The sequence below is a fragment of the Curcuma longa genome, chromosome 10 (assembly GCF_044706935.1).
Source record: "Curcuma longa cultivar G26 ecotype Majalengka, Jawa Barat chromosome 10, ITB_CL_G26_1.1, whole genome shotgun sequence".
In the NCBI taxonomy this organism is placed as follows: domain Eukaryota; kingdom Viridiplantae; phylum Streptophyta; class Magnoliopsida; order Zingiberales; family Zingiberaceae; genus Curcuma; species Curcuma longa.
Genome location: NC_133870.1, coordinates 4,666,063 through 4,681,156, shown reverse-complemented (window position 1 = coordinate 4,681,156; position 15,094 = coordinate 4,666,063). Strand labels below are relative to the sequence as shown.

Here is a 15,094-nt window from a genome sequence, read left to right as displayed (position 1 = left end):
CCCACCTCTCCATCCGATCATGCCCTCTCGCTTCGACTTCGCCTTCCGGCTACGGCATGGTGGAGATGGAGCTGGACGCCGCCGTGGCGCTGGCGAACCTGGCTGGCCAGGTGGCCGCCGGCGAAAGCAGAAAACAGAGCGTCTCGCCTGCTCAGGACGTCCCCACTCAAGCAGTACGCAAGCAGATCACAATCTCTTAAACTTCTCTTATGTTTCAGCTTTTCGTCGTTCACCTCGGTTCTCAGCTCGGACATGTTCCTCAAGGGTCTCCTCTCTTCTTTTGCTGCTGCTGCTGCTGCTGCGGACGACAGAGAAACAGAAGAGCGATTCAAACATTGCTCTGCAATGGCTGCCTCAAGCAGCGTCAAGCTTTCTGCCAGAAGAGGAACTAGACGGGGCTTGACAGAGGTGACAGTCAATCAATCTCATCTTTATAATCACGATGCTTTGCATGAGCTCACCAAGAAGGTTGCTCACTTACGACTGGAAAACGATACCATGAAGCTGGTAAGCCTCAGTCGCCCATCCTTTAATGAGTCATGACCATTCTGATTGATCATTGGAATTGGTTGTAGGAAAATTAAAGGAATTGGCAATGGAAGAGTACCTTTCTCTTAGGCACGCAAACGCGCAACTAAAAGAGCAGGTCCAACCTCTTCACTCTCCGGATCCCAAGAATGAGAATTCGAATGATGCATGTGCTTCATATGGCGAACACCTTATGTACGTTTCTTCTTCTGTAGATCGCCAACACTGCGAGAGGGGAGATTGACAGGAACAGCGCAGCCACATGCCCTACCATTGCATTCTTCGACCAAACTACGACGACTAGTGTATCTGGGAGGCCACTTCATGCGCATCCAACACTGCGAGAGGGGAGATTGACAGGAACAGCGCAGCCACATGCCCTACCATTGCATTCTTCGACCAAACTACGACGACTGTATCTGGGAGGCCACTTCATGTGCCACCTTGTGCTTGGTTCCATCCATTGCCTGATGAATTAGGTGCCAAACAAATTAGTGGCGGCGAGATCGAGCAGTTTGGTGCCGTGCCGTTCAGAGGCAGGAGCTGAGAAGGAAGCAAGAGGCGATTCACAGGTGAAAGCAGCAGCGGCGGCGGCAGAGGCAAGGAAGAGGAGGAGGGAGCTGACCAAACTGAAGCAGCACCATGCGAGATAGGGAAGGGAGTTGACAGTCGTGTGCTTGTAGGTAGGAAGTTGGAGTTGACAGTCGTGTGCTTGTAGGTAGGAAGTTTTTCAGTTTCAAGTTAACCAAGTCAAATTTTATGCTATTAAATTTATTTAATAAATTAGTCTAATTAAAAAAAAATTAAATCTGAATCAGTCTCATGGACTTAATCTATGAGGGTCCGACTGTAAATCAAGTTAGCGGAGTCAAGTGCGCTATAAGTTTCCCACCGAAACTAGTCTAGTTAAGTTAAATCGAATTTAAAATTGATCAATCTATTAAAATAGTTGTTTACGCTTAATTTGATTTATTTTTTGAGTTACAAATTGATTCAGTTATCATATTTTAAATCGGTTGGATTGTTTAAAATTGCTAAAATTTTTATTGATGAATATGATTTATAAATTTTATTTGTAGATATTATTTTTATGAATAATTCATAATTTTTATTCATAAATATTAATAAATTAAATAAATATATATTTTGATGAGTTATTGAAATTTATTTATTTAATTTTTTTATTCATAATTCACTAATTATTGCAAGAGCCATGAGTCCATGACTCTATTAAAAATTAGAATTGTATTAGTTTTTAAATTATTAGTTTTAATAAATGAGATCCTAGCTCATTTATTATTCTTAATAAACTTTCATAGATATTTATCTAAAAACTATCACTTAAAATTAATAAAAGATTTATAAATATAATATAAAATTATTAAATATTTTAACAGTTCACTTAAAATTTTTAAGTAAATAAAGTAGGTTGATTTTTTTTCTTTATCTTTGTCTACAAAATAATAAGATAAATTAAAATATCACATTGAAAAGCAAATTACTCAAATTAAAATCTTTATTATTATTTGATCAAATCATATTTTTCTTGCAGTTTGAAAAATATTAAAAATTGGATTAGATTCTATAATTACAACTAAATTTAAATAACAAATTAGTGCAGTTTGAGTTTTTTTTTATTCTTGGACATGATGATTGAATTGGTTATTGCGAGATAAATTTATTATAATGGATGAAGTAAAATTTTAATATTGAGGTAATGTCCTCTTATAGTAATGTTCAATTGTAATTTTTTATTTTACTTATTTATCGTGAGATTGATAGTGTGTAATGTTCAATTGTAATTTTTTATTTTACTTTTTTATCGTGAGATTGATAGTGTGAGTGACGAGATCGCAGTATAAGATCGTTGACGGATTTTATATTTTTCCTTGTTGAATTTGTTTGTTTTTATAATTTTTCACAAAGAAATAATTATTTTATTTATATATTTTTAAAGAGGTATTCGTAAATCGTAATTGGTTCCCTAACCTGATAAATTAGGTCTACCGCCGCCCCTCCTGGTAGCACCAGGCATCCTCCTCGACGCGACGTCGCCGGAAAAAGCTCCTCTATGGTATCTACTCCTTCGCCGGAAAATTGTGCCTCTCCGTTGGTACTCTAATCTGGCCTCCAGCAGATCAGGGCAAGGAAGATAAGCTTGATTGGACCGCTGCCTTTCGTCCGCTGCTGCCGCCTCCCTGCTGTCACTGCCGTCCGTATCATCATTATACCATCGTAATCACCATCCTCGGAGATGAAGCTCGACGTAAACTCTCTGAGGTATTTGTCCAAGGACGATTTTAGGGTTCTCACGGCCGTCGAGATGGGCATGAGAAACGTACGTCATTCTTTTTCTCTTTACCTTCTCGTTCTATTTAAATCATGGAGCTTTTTTTTCCAGAAAGAATTCATCTTTATTTAAGTCTATCATAAATTTTCTTATTCTCAGCATGAAATTGTTCCAGCTGAGCTCGTTGATCGCATTGCGGGCCTCAGGTAATCTCATGCTGGTCATTATAAGATCGAAAAAGCAGTGTGAAGGTTATAGAGTTCTATTTTCTGCTCGATATTGAGTTCGCTGCTGATTATTTAGGCATGGTGGGACGTATAAAGTGTTGAAAAATTTGTTGAAGCATAAGTTAGTGCATCACGATTCTTCCAAGTGTAAGTATATGGAGTGTTTGAGATCTTCAATCTACTGGCTCAATTACGATTCAATACACTTTACTGGATTATTGTTCTCTTTGCAGATGATGGTTTCCGGCTCACATATCTTGGGTATGATTTCCTTGCTATTAAAACTCTTGTCAATCGCGGTGTGTTTAATGCTGTTGGTCGTCAAATTGGTGTGGGAAAGGAATCAGGTATTTTTATGATTAGTTCCTTCTTCTCTTGATGGTAATCATGATTAGTATTTCATTTTGTGAAAAGACATATTTGAGGTTGCTACCGAAGATGGAACAATTTTGGTGATGAAGTTGCATAGGCTCGGGAGAATGTCTTTTAGAGCTGTGAAGTCTAAGCGTGACTATTTGAAGCACCGAAATAGTTACAATTGGCTCTATTTATCACGACTTGCAGCCCTTAAGGAGTTTGCTTTTATGAAGGTAGGATTATTTTAGTATTGCCTCCTTTCTTATTTATGAATGCTTGATGCATTTTACATTCTTTCTTTTTCGGATGAAGGCATTAGGAGAGCATGGATTTCCAGTTCCAGATGCTATTGATTGTAACCGACATTGCGTAGTCATGTCACTTGTTCAAGGTTATCCACTGTAAGGATTGTTTGGGGAGTGATGAGTGTAGTTTTCTTATGTTATTTTTTATTTCTAATTAATTATTATTGTTTATAGGCAACATTTATTTAGTATGATTATCTTTTGCAGTGTCCAAGTCCAACAGTTGCAGAACACAGATGAAGTATTGGAGACAATTGTTGGTCTTGTTGTTCGCTTGGCAGAACATGGTCTTATACATTGTGACTTCAATGAATTCAATATCATGGTATGAATTCTTCTTGATTGACTAGCAAAAGCTAATTTGATATCCACTCTTGAAAACTGAGTAAGAATGCAGCAAACATGACCACACATGTCTTATTATAAATCATGCACAAATGCAATTGCAGAAATATCCAAAAAGAACAAAACAATTTACTATCTGTGTTAATGTGAAACTCACATTATCGTTACTACTAATCCTTAAGTGTTCAAACATGACATGCGCATTAGCCTATTTGTATAGCTACTAGAATCCATATAATCACTTAACTACAAACCAACATACAAATGTTTATATGATAGACCTCATATCAATGAGCCGAGTATGAACCTATTAATTGTGCTTGCACAAATGTGCAAGTTAGAGCCTGTCGTGTACCATATCAATGAGTTCAATATCATGGTACCATGTGTACGTTCTAATGCGACTATAATGGTAGTTCGAGCCTGTTGTGTTCAACACCTTACCTTCACCAAAACATGACAACAAAAATTATAAAGACAACTTGTGGTTTGAATCCATACATGCTTCACTACGAGGGTCCATGTATATCACCTAGCATAAATAGGCCGAACATTGCATCCAAAAAATAGGTCAGTTTGCCATCAGGAAAACTCCTATGCCTAGGGCTGGGCATGTGTCAGGTGGAGTTAAGTTGGGTTTTAAACCCCATTCGACTAAGACGGATTTGGACTTACACGGATTCCTTGAGGTTTGTCCTAGTGCTAGGTTATATAAGACATAGAAGTTATAACCTGAGTAATAGGTAATTAATTAATCTTGTATATAAAATATAGTAATCACTTTGATCACTAATCGACTTATAAGTGATTAAGTTACAATCTATTCTGATTACCTATATATACATACAAAACTGGATGACCGGTTGCTTAACACACTTTTACATTCAACACCCGAATGACCATGTCAAGATCAATTCCACACAAACATCAAACACAGTTAGAGTTGCATAATTCATCACATGCAAACAAAGCATAGATACAGAAGGGAAACAAATTATTGTTTTCTTTGGTGAATGACTATTGACGCTACTACACATTGCTTGCTCGAAGCCCCCAATTGAAACTAACCCACTGTCCTTCCTTGTTTTTGTTATCACTCAGTCTTCACCTTCATACATCACTTCCTACATCTGATGCACTCTTCTTCCTAATAGTTACTGAAACACTATTAGAAATGAAGTGTAAAGTTTATGACTAAACCTCAAAGTTACTGTCATGAGATATGCCATTAACGTCTTCATAGATTACTAGATCAATGGAGTTGTTGACCAAGGTTGTTATCATCAGCGTTGATATAGGAACAAGAGGTGGAATAAGGATGAGTCACAAGTCATAATTGTTGGGGTCGCCAAGGAATGCAAAGGGCTTGTTTGCTTGCCTTTGGTTGAAGAGGAAAAGGTTAGGGGTGGGGGTGGGTAGGGGTCTATGGGTTGAAAGAAATGCTAGGATCTGGGAAAGGGATAGGGAAAGGCAGGATAAGGAAGAGGAGAGCTACATGGTTTTATCTATAGCGGAGGGGAGTGGATGGATCATACAGCATGGCTAGTGCATCTCATAAGGAAGGGGAAGGGCTGGGTGAGATGCATCAAATAGTGGGAATGAAGGGGAAAAGAAAGGGTCTGCAGGGCGGGGAAGAAAAATTGTCCTACAAATCAACATTTTTTTTACACATTCATGGTATGACCTGATTTAGCCTTGATTACATGTATCTCAGTATCAAATTTGAAGTCTGGTTCTTGGTGTTTGGGTTTGCTCTTGGCAACATGGGAAATTCACATGTGAATAATATTTCTGCAAGGGTTCAAAGTCGTGCTCTCCAATTTGAGTCCTAGAAAAATTATTGGCAGGGCTTGAAAATGGTGAAACTGTGGAAGGTCATGCTAATTTACTTGTTCAAGGTTCATGCTATCTTTAACAATTTTGTAGACATCTATATTATCTTCAACAAATGTATGCATCCTTGTTGTCACACCAATTTTCTACCAGTGCTGTTTCAGTATTTCAGATAAGCTATACGTGATGGTGTTTTGTATTCTACTTTATTATTAATCTCACACATCTATGTTGATACCTGCATGTTAACAGAACTTAATTTCTTATACACTGTGTCCAACTTTCATATGATTTGATACAAACAACATGATTCCTTGAAAGTGATTGACATTCATTATACTAGCATATTGTTTATGTTTTGCAAATCTCACTCCCAAATCTTAGTTCATATATAGTACATTCTTTCCTGAACTTGTGGTTGTACGTTAAAACAAATTTATGTGTTCTTTTCTCACTCGTTTGCGTCTGTTCTAATTTGGTTCTGTTGTCCTTTTAGATAGATGATAATGAAAAGGTCACCATGATTGACTTTCCACAGATGGTATCAGTTTCTCATCGCAATGCAAAAATGTATTGACTATTCTCATCATTATCTATCCTTATGTTATAAAGCTTTTTGATAAGTTAGTCTTCTGACTATTCAGAAATAAAATTCCAGGTACTTTGATCGCGATATTGAGTGCATTTTCAAGTTCTTTGCCAAAAGGTATGTAGTTAACCTAAATATTAGAAAAAAATACACTTTCTATTTACTAACTGATTTTGTCAGATCTTCTCTTTTTCTTCAGTGTTGACTGCTCAAGTATCAATATTCCTAATGTTATTGGTCTTGTTCGGAATAATGTGATAATAGGCCTAAAGTAAAAAGATCAGATGTAACACTGAATTTTATTGGCCTGCTTGATTTCAGGTCTTATAGCCTTAATGTCTCTACCTTTTTGTAATTAGTGGGTTCAAGGTTGGAAGTCATTTTTGTGCTGGATTTTTGGACCCTAATCAGAAAAAGATGTGCTGGTGGTGCAAAGTGTGACCTTCTTTGTTAACTGTTTAGTGCCATTATTGTTGATTTATAAATCGTTAGTGTCCTGTTAGTTGAGTTTTGATGCTGAGTCTTGTGTTGAAATGTCAACTAATAAGTGTAAGATGGTTATGATATTTGAGTTTGAATGTTGGAGCTCATTTCCAAAAACTATGGCACCCATATTTTATAAGGTTTTATATGTTGTAGTGTTGTTTGCTCCTCCCCCTTCTCTTTTATTGAGGAGAAATTTCACAATTTTCAATAGTGAGCAAAGAATCAAGGTTAGACTAAGATGACCATGCTTGGAATAATTTTGTCCCTACTCATTATAGTAATTACACACATCGTAGAAAAAGATTCATGCAGCCAATAATGATGATGAAACACCAGGGCTTCTTGTTCTTGTCATCGTTCTTTATTTGAAGAGTTCTTGCAAAGGAATAGGAAGCTGAATGTGGTGTTACCTGCTCAAGATATGAATGTTATTTCAGATGTTCTGTAATGTATACCCAGTTGTTTCTCGACAATATTCACCAAATCTCTCTTGTCAGGTTCAAACTTGTGTATGAAGATGATGAGAATGACGGGACAGAAGCTGATGAGGAGGAAAATGGAAGGCCATCTTTCTCTTCTATAGCTAAATCTGCTGGTTTCTTGGACAGGGAACTTGCTGCCAGCGGTTTTACACGAAAAGATCAAGATGACATAGAGAAGGTAGGCATACATGTCGTAGCTGATATTCTTTTGCATTTACTTTATATCAACAAAAACCTAGCAGCGTGCTCCTAGTTTCTTATTCTTATACTTGCCAATCTTTTGTCTTGTAATCAATATTGTGTTAATGGTTTCTACACAGTTTTTCCTGCACATAGAAATCTGACCAAGTAAACCTACTCTTTGCCTACTAATATGTTTAAGAAATGCAACCCAGTTGTCTTGTCATTTTCTCATGGAGAGCTTGACAATTTTCCCCCCTAACTCTCTAGTATCATTCTTAGTAACTGTATGAATTTTTAGTTGTAATGAATATATTTTAGTTGACAGAGTTTTACTAATTTTCAATTTCCATGCAACAAATTCCCAGGTCATGAATTGTGTTCAATAACATACAGTTTTGAGGATGATCCTGTCTATAAAATTGTTTAAATGGCCACGATTTTATCACATGCTTGAATATTCTGTTCTATGGAAGTCACTTTTTCTTTCGTTAGATCATTCTGCTCTTATATAGATTAGTTTTAGCATATTTATTTACCTTGTTGTCTCTTTACAGTTTGTTGAAGGAGGAACAGAGCAAACTGACATTACAAGTTCTGAGGATGAACTTGAGGAGCAAGGGCAAGCAGAAACTGAAACAGATGCTCATATTGTACAAAATATGGATTTATTAAAGTTAGAAGATCAGGTACTACCTAGCTTGGCTATATTAAAATTGCAAATATGTTAAATGATAAGATAGAGTTTTGACAATCATCATAGTTATTGTGTTATTTAACAGATTAAGTTTTGGATTATAAGATGTGATGAGTATGTTTTATGCACTATTCAAATATTTAGAGTTCTTTTGCATGATTCCTCTATGTGCATTACAATGGATTCAATTAAATCTAGTTGCACAACTTTCTTCTCTTGTTCAGCATCTAGGTGTTTTGAAGGAATATGTTTTGTAGGTGTTTTGAAGTAATAGGGTAATGCCTTTTGATTGCAATATGCAGCTGAATTCTAGTATCACCATCTAGTTGTCATCCCACCCCACCCAACCATTATCATTATTTTTCTCTCATGGACAGCATCTCTAGTTGCATGTTTTTACTCTGACCTTCAATTTGTTTTTGACCATTGTATCATTGCAAGAGTTACCACAAATATGTCTACATGGACATGGCCTCTTCACGTCTAGGTGAGGTCTATGGATATTAAGCAATGTTTATTCTGTTTTTGCATGCAAATGTTCAATTTGGTTGCTTCTCAAATAATTTCATGGTTTTTAAACTCAATCAGGAAAGGATGGGTGATTACTGTCAATATCATGTTGTTAGGTTATAAGTGAGAAAATTACCATGATCATTTCAGTTTCTTGAGTATATGAACCATTACAATATGAGATTATTCATATACATTCATTCTCATGTGTTTGAAGTCAACTTACTATGTCCATGATGGAATTCATGACTTAGTATTTATTCACATTTTTCAGAATGATGAGAAGAAATCTGAGGATGTTACTTCATGTAATGAAAATGGAGAAAATGATGATGGAATATTACAACCAGAGCAAAACTCAGAAAAGGTACATTATTTATCTCTATGGCAACTGTTATGCGTAGATTAGATGGTCCAAGTTTTTTTTTTCTTCATATTTTAAATGTCCAATTATTCTCTTCATTTTAATTTGTCAAATTCATGTCATTGTTAGAAAGCTAATACAGTGCTTTTATCTTGTTCTGTAGCAGTTCTTGATTTGTAGCTTCATTCACTTGTTGACATTTAAACCTTGCTTATAACATGCCTTCGGTTGCTGCAATTAAAGTGCTTCACTACTGTTTTATAATATTCTGATAGTTCACATTATTGCTGTGGCTGAGTTTACTTGGTCTGAAAAGGTGTTTTTGTATTCTGTTTTCACCTTTTAGGAAATAGAATTTGAAAATTGAATGGAGAACTAAACCAATATTGATTTTTTTTTGACATGTTTGAATTTATTAGCGGTGAATGGCATGGTAAATATTTATTTATTGTTCTTTTCAATTGTCAATGACTTTTATTTTCTAAGAACTGTAAATTAAATAAAGAATGTTTTCATGAACCAAACAAAGTGGTCAGTATGGATTGGGGAAAAACGAATGTTTGAAAGGCCTGACCATTTAACAAGTGATAGCACTGCAACATAATTTACCAAAATCAAAGTATTATTTGAAAGAGACGAATAACATAGCAGGATTAGGGTTTCACTCCAACCTGAACAAATTAGGAAATAAACAAAATAAATTCTTACCGAATAAACTTAAACTTTAAACACCCTTTATTTATAAGCAAGATAATTGCCAAAGATCACAACTACGTTAAATAATTTGTCCTCCTAAACAATAGAATCCACCTTACATAAACCCTACTAACTCAAAAAAAAGTTAAAAGGTAAATAAAATTTCTTAATTTGCATTGATAAATTATCTTATGGAAAGTGACAACTTTCTTAATTATAGCACATCAAATTATATAAATTGTTAGATGATTTTATATATTGGTTCATTTATGTTGAGTGTGAGCTTTCTTATAGTAGGTTACTTCATTCAAACTGTGAGATGTTCTCTTAAATTTGCGAGGCTTCAGAGAGTATTTTGTTGAAATTCCCAAGTTATCTGTCATTAATCTGACATTATTGTTGTCATGTTATATTTAGTTCCTTATAAGGTAGAAAAGTAACTCTTTTAATCTTGGGCCCTCTTTACTCTCAAAGTTTGTTTAGATGTACTTATGACCTGCAAAATATAGATTTAGCAACAGTTAGTGCACCATGTCACTAGTATTAAAGTTATTGTGATGTTAATATGATTTCACTCCTACAGTGTGATTTTTAATTATCACTATACACACACATGCACAAAAGAATCCGTCCCAAAGGATTTCTTCATGAAAGTTCTTCAATTTACTAGAAAAGATTACTCTAGGAGTTATTATCTTAATGATCCATTTCAGAATTTTGGATGCTATGCCTGGTTGACACCATTATCTGTTGGGTTCTTTAAATGCATCCAATTTTAAGGGTCGTCGATAGGTCTCATGTTCAACTCTAATGCTTAGCAATTTGCTTTATTTGAACAAATTCCATCTCCAAGTAACCAGAAAATGTAAAGGTTAAATTATGAATGCTTGTTCTTCTAATTTTATTTGTAGTAAATATCTTGTTTGCGTTTGTATTCTTGCTAGTAATCAACTACTGCCTAAATCTCTGAATGAGCCAATTCTGTCTTACAGGACAGTGATAATGAATCTGATGATGAACTAACAAAGCGACTACACAGACAGAGGCGGCGAGCCGTAGCAGCACTCCAAGGGTCAAGGAGGACAGGATCAAGAAATGCTTACAAGGACAAGGGTGGCAAGTCTGGACACAATTCGAAGGTTCAGAGGCAATTTTGCAAGTGGTGATACAAGTATACTTGCCCACTTCTAGGTTTTTTTTATCAATATTCCCATTTGAATCTATTGTCCTCAGAGCAAAAGATAAGATACAACTTGGGGCTTGTGTTTTGTCCTCTCATATAGTTGTAAATCTTCCAGAAACTGTGTTGCATTACATGTTCAAGGTGTGGATCGTTAATTCAATTTAGGCTATGTTTAGAAGGATTAAATGGAATGAGAATTGAGAATGAAAGCCAATGATAATATGGAATGGTTCAATCTATTTCTCTGTTTTTCTGCATGAATGGAGTGTGCACTGAGCATGATGATTCATTTTATATTGGCTTATTCTATCAATTTTATTCATCTTCTGAATTTGACGTATCAATCCATTTAATTTGCAAATATCATTGATTTTATTCATTCCATTTTAGATTATTTTTGATAATTAAAGTGGAAGGAATTATTTCATTATTTATTTGTTATATCTACGTGTAGTTATATTTTTGGATTTGCAAATACACATTAATTCAGTAAGCATATTTTTGGATTTTTTTTATATGAATTTGATGTTTATTGTCTTCGCCCTCCTTAATTTTTGTCCACTTTTAATTCAAGAAATGTCTTTTACTTAAAAATCTGATGAAAAATGTTAGATTACATTTACAGCATTTAACGTTGGATGAAGTTAGATGAAGTTTAAAATAAATTAAATTGTTTAGTTTGATTTTTTATACGAGTATGAAGTTTAAATATTATATAGTTTTTAAATTCAAATTTAAAAATTTTATAATTTTAAATTTATTTGATTAATTATTAAATTTGATAGTATAAATTTATTTATTTATTTTATAATATAATTTTTAAATTTTATTTATAAATATTATTAATGAAATATTAAGAAGTTAATATAAATGTTTAAGTTTATTTATTTAATTTAATATATAGTTTAAATTTATTTAATTAATTAATTTTATGTATATTGAATGAATATAAATAAATTTTTATTAAATTTAATATGAAATTTATTTATGAACTTTTGATTCTGATTCATTTATGTCTCTAAAAATTAACTAATTATATTTAAAAAAAATTAGATTTGAAAGAAGATCTAAATTTTAGACTATTATTTTTTTAAGGTTTATTTAAACCAAACTAATGAGAACGTAATCATAAGCAGAAATTAAAATTATTTGAAAAAAAAAATTAAGCCAAAACCAAACAAAAACCGAAACGGTTTTGATTAAACCCGGTCGAAGTTGTTCAATCCTGCTTCCGGTCGCGACTGATTTAGATCGCTTCGTCCAATCCTGCGCCATTTCCTTCCCCGACGAAGAGAGGGGGAAAATGGCGATGACCGTGGAAGGTAGCTAATTCGCTCTCTGATTAATTAACTCGGTATTCTTCTTTTGTTCTTTGATCCGACTGGCTCTACAGACTTCATTCTGTGGCAAAGAATTTATACTGGAGATCCGATTTAATTCAAGGCCGTTTAGGGTTTTTCTAGCATGTTGTTCTTGGCAGCCGGAGAGCTGTTATTTGATTGTGTTCATGGCGGTTTAGGGTTTTCTAACATGTTGTTTGTTCTTGCCAATCGGAGAAGATGGAGTTTTGGAGCGTCTCGCTGTTTCTCTATGCTTGATGTCGTTGACTTTATTTTTTGGCTTGTTCTCTCCTCGATTATCTTTCTTGATTGTGCACAAGCCTTGGATTTTGTAGTTTCGATTTAATTAAGTATTCTAATTGATTTTAGACTGAATAGCGAGATTAGATGGAGAGTTGGAATTATTTTTTAATTATTAAATGAACACTGAAAGCAGTATGTTCCGACCAATTATTATTATTTTTATAGTTGGTTAATATCTTTAAAGGATTTGGATTGAGCTCTCGGATGGATGTTACTTCACATACTTGGACAATATCGCTAGAAATATGTAAAGCATTTAAATCACTTTCGATTGCATTGACTACTGTTTTATGGCCTCCCTCAGTTTCTCTCACTTACAGTTCTTATAAATTCAACTTATCTAACCATGAAAATAATTGGTCCTTTGATCATGCTTGATATCCCCTTAACTTACTTTCTCATTTTATCATTGTTGGATCTGTGCATCTTAACTTTAGTTATTAGTATTTTTTGATATTATATATTCTTGTAATCTTACACATCTTTCGCAACATTAACATCGATGTTACTGGAGAAGCTCCTCTCCATTTTAATTATCTTCTAATTGAAATTATATTTCATTCAAAGATTATTCATGTTACTATTGAAATAATTGTTGGAGACTCAAACAACTTGTGAGTGCAAGTGGCCTTAGTGCCTGATTTCGTAAGGAATGGTGAACAGCCTCGAATATTTGAATGGTTACTGGAGAATCTTTATGTACAAAATAAGTTTCAGGATATTATGTAGGGCCAACATCCTGTCACAATCTCAACAATGGCTGGTGATTGTGGCATAAGTTTAGTCATAATGTCTGGTACTTGTATCTTGTGCTGTATAAGGACAGCAGACAAACTGATAAGAAATGCAAAGAATTGTTAAAAATCTCAAGGAGTGGTGGAATTTAATGTCTCACTGGTATAATAGGATTCTTCAAATGGAAAATATGTTTACCCTGATAAGCTTTTCGACCAAATGCATTACTACTTTTTCCATTGACAATTGCTAGTAATTTATAAAACAGTGTGCTTATGTTCAGAATGAGGAGCAGTTCTTTTGACTTATTGTTCAAAGTTTTACATGTTCTGTATAATTTGTCAGTGCTTGACTGTCAGATTCTCACTTTGCCTTTTATGGTTGTGTTTCAAATTTGTTATTTATTCACATTACATACTTCAACTGGTCTAACTGTTGTCTTCTTTTGCTCCCAATTTTATGCTGCTGTGATCATTTTTCTGACATGGATATTCTTCTACAGTGTAAGTTCTAAATTTTATCCTACAGTTTTTCTTCTTACGTTGGGGAAAGTATTATATGCTGTTGTTACTGAATGCAGGCTTGCTGGACTTGCTTTTATGTTCTCGTCTAGCATACTGTTACAGATCCTGGTATGATTTTTTTTTGTCTAATTGGTTACCTAATTTCAGTTTGTGGGGTAGTTGAAGTTTCTTATTCTCTATATACATGAATTACGTTTGTAGTTTAAGTTATTACTGAAAAATGAGTGAGTTTCCTCAGCGTACCTTCTATGCTCTGCTAAAGTTTGGATTAATTCTTTACCTGAATTTTCAGCCAATCGAGAACTGAAGTCCTATCTTCCAAAGCTATTAGCGCTGCAAATATAACTTATTGTTTGCAGTCTGATGGGTGTTCAACCGTTCAAGTCTAGTGTTTTTGCCTGACAATTAACCTGGACTTAGACTGAATGGCAGGATTTCTGTCACAATAGAAGTATGGGGTTGTTAGGTGAAAAATGGTCTCGATATTGGATTGATACTGTTATTAGTCCGATCCAGAGCTGAGATTCTGTTATGTTCTTTTTTGTTAAAAAATATGATCTGTATGGAAGCAAACCCTAATTTATGTCAGCACGGAGTTTGAATATAGGACCTTGGCAATAAAGTAGTGGGCATTTTTACCTATTTTGATGAACTGGCATCTTCCATGTTTTTGCTACATTTAATTTTATGACATAATTTATCGACAAACTGGCTAATTGGCATATTCCGGACCAAGAATGCTTGATAAAGGCTATCTACTAAATGTTTCTCATATAAGATAAGTTTGATTGTCATAAAGATCCTCTGATTATCTCATGACTGGTGTTTTTTTTAATAAAATGACTATATGCTGTAGGCTTGTGCTTTATACAACAACTGGTGGCCAATGTTATCTGGTGAGAAATTATCGAAAAGAACTGATTGGTGTTAGTTTAGTTGATGTCATTAAGTGTTTTTTTTTTCATTACTTTGCAGCGCTCATGTATGTTGTGTTACCCATGCCATGTCTTTTCTTTGGAGATGGTTCGACACGGTTCTTGACAAGCAGAGAAAGCAGCGGGTAAGTTACCTTATATATATATAATCTCGTCGACACATTTTTAGTTGCAGGTTTGAGCTT

The 15,094-nt window shown here is 34.5% G+C and overlaps 1 protein-coding gene and 1 pseudogene across 1 annotated transcript; both read left to right on the top strand.

Annotated features, from left to right (window-relative positions):
- The first annotated feature begins 56 nt into the window (after nucleotides 1-56).
- On the top strand, nucleotides 57-1,181 carry LOC141835520 (uncharacterized; annotated as a pseudogene).
- Nucleotides 1,182-2,548: 1,367 nt separating this feature from the next.
- LOC141836211 (serine/threonine-protein kinase rio2) lies at nucleotides 2,549-11,289 on the top strand. The gene is made up of 13 exons (XM_074723648.1): nucleotides 2,549-2,866; nucleotides 2,978-3,024; nucleotides 3,122-3,192; nucleotides 3,279-3,392; nucleotides 3,460-3,635; nucleotides 3,715-3,803; nucleotides 3,915-4,032; nucleotides 6,382-6,455; nucleotides 6,544-6,591; nucleotides 7,458-7,620; nucleotides 8,180-8,311; nucleotides 9,104-9,196; nucleotides 10,882-11,289. The coding sequence occupies exons 1-13, from the start codon at nucleotides 2,783-2,785 to the stop codon at nucleotides 11,053-11,055; spliced, it is 1,383 nt and encodes a 460-aa protein (XP_074579749.1). The 5' UTR covers nucleotides 2,549-2,782; the 3' UTR covers nucleotides 11,056-11,289.
- Nucleotides 11,290-15,094: the final 3,805 nt, after the last annotated feature.

Coding starts and splice junctions, on each gene's coding strand:
- LOC141836211 (XM_074723648.1), top strand. CDS start 2,783: ATGAAGCTCGACGTAAACTCTCTGAGGTATTTGTCCAAGGACGATTTT. Junction 6,456..6,543: donor TCTCATCGCAATGCAAAAAT/GTATTGACTATT, acceptor ATAAAATTCCAG/GTACTTTGATCGCGATATTG. Junction 6,592..7,457: donor TTCAAGTTCTTTGCCAAAAG/GTATGTAGTTAA, acceptor CTCTCTTGTCAG/GTTCAAACTTGTGTATGAAG.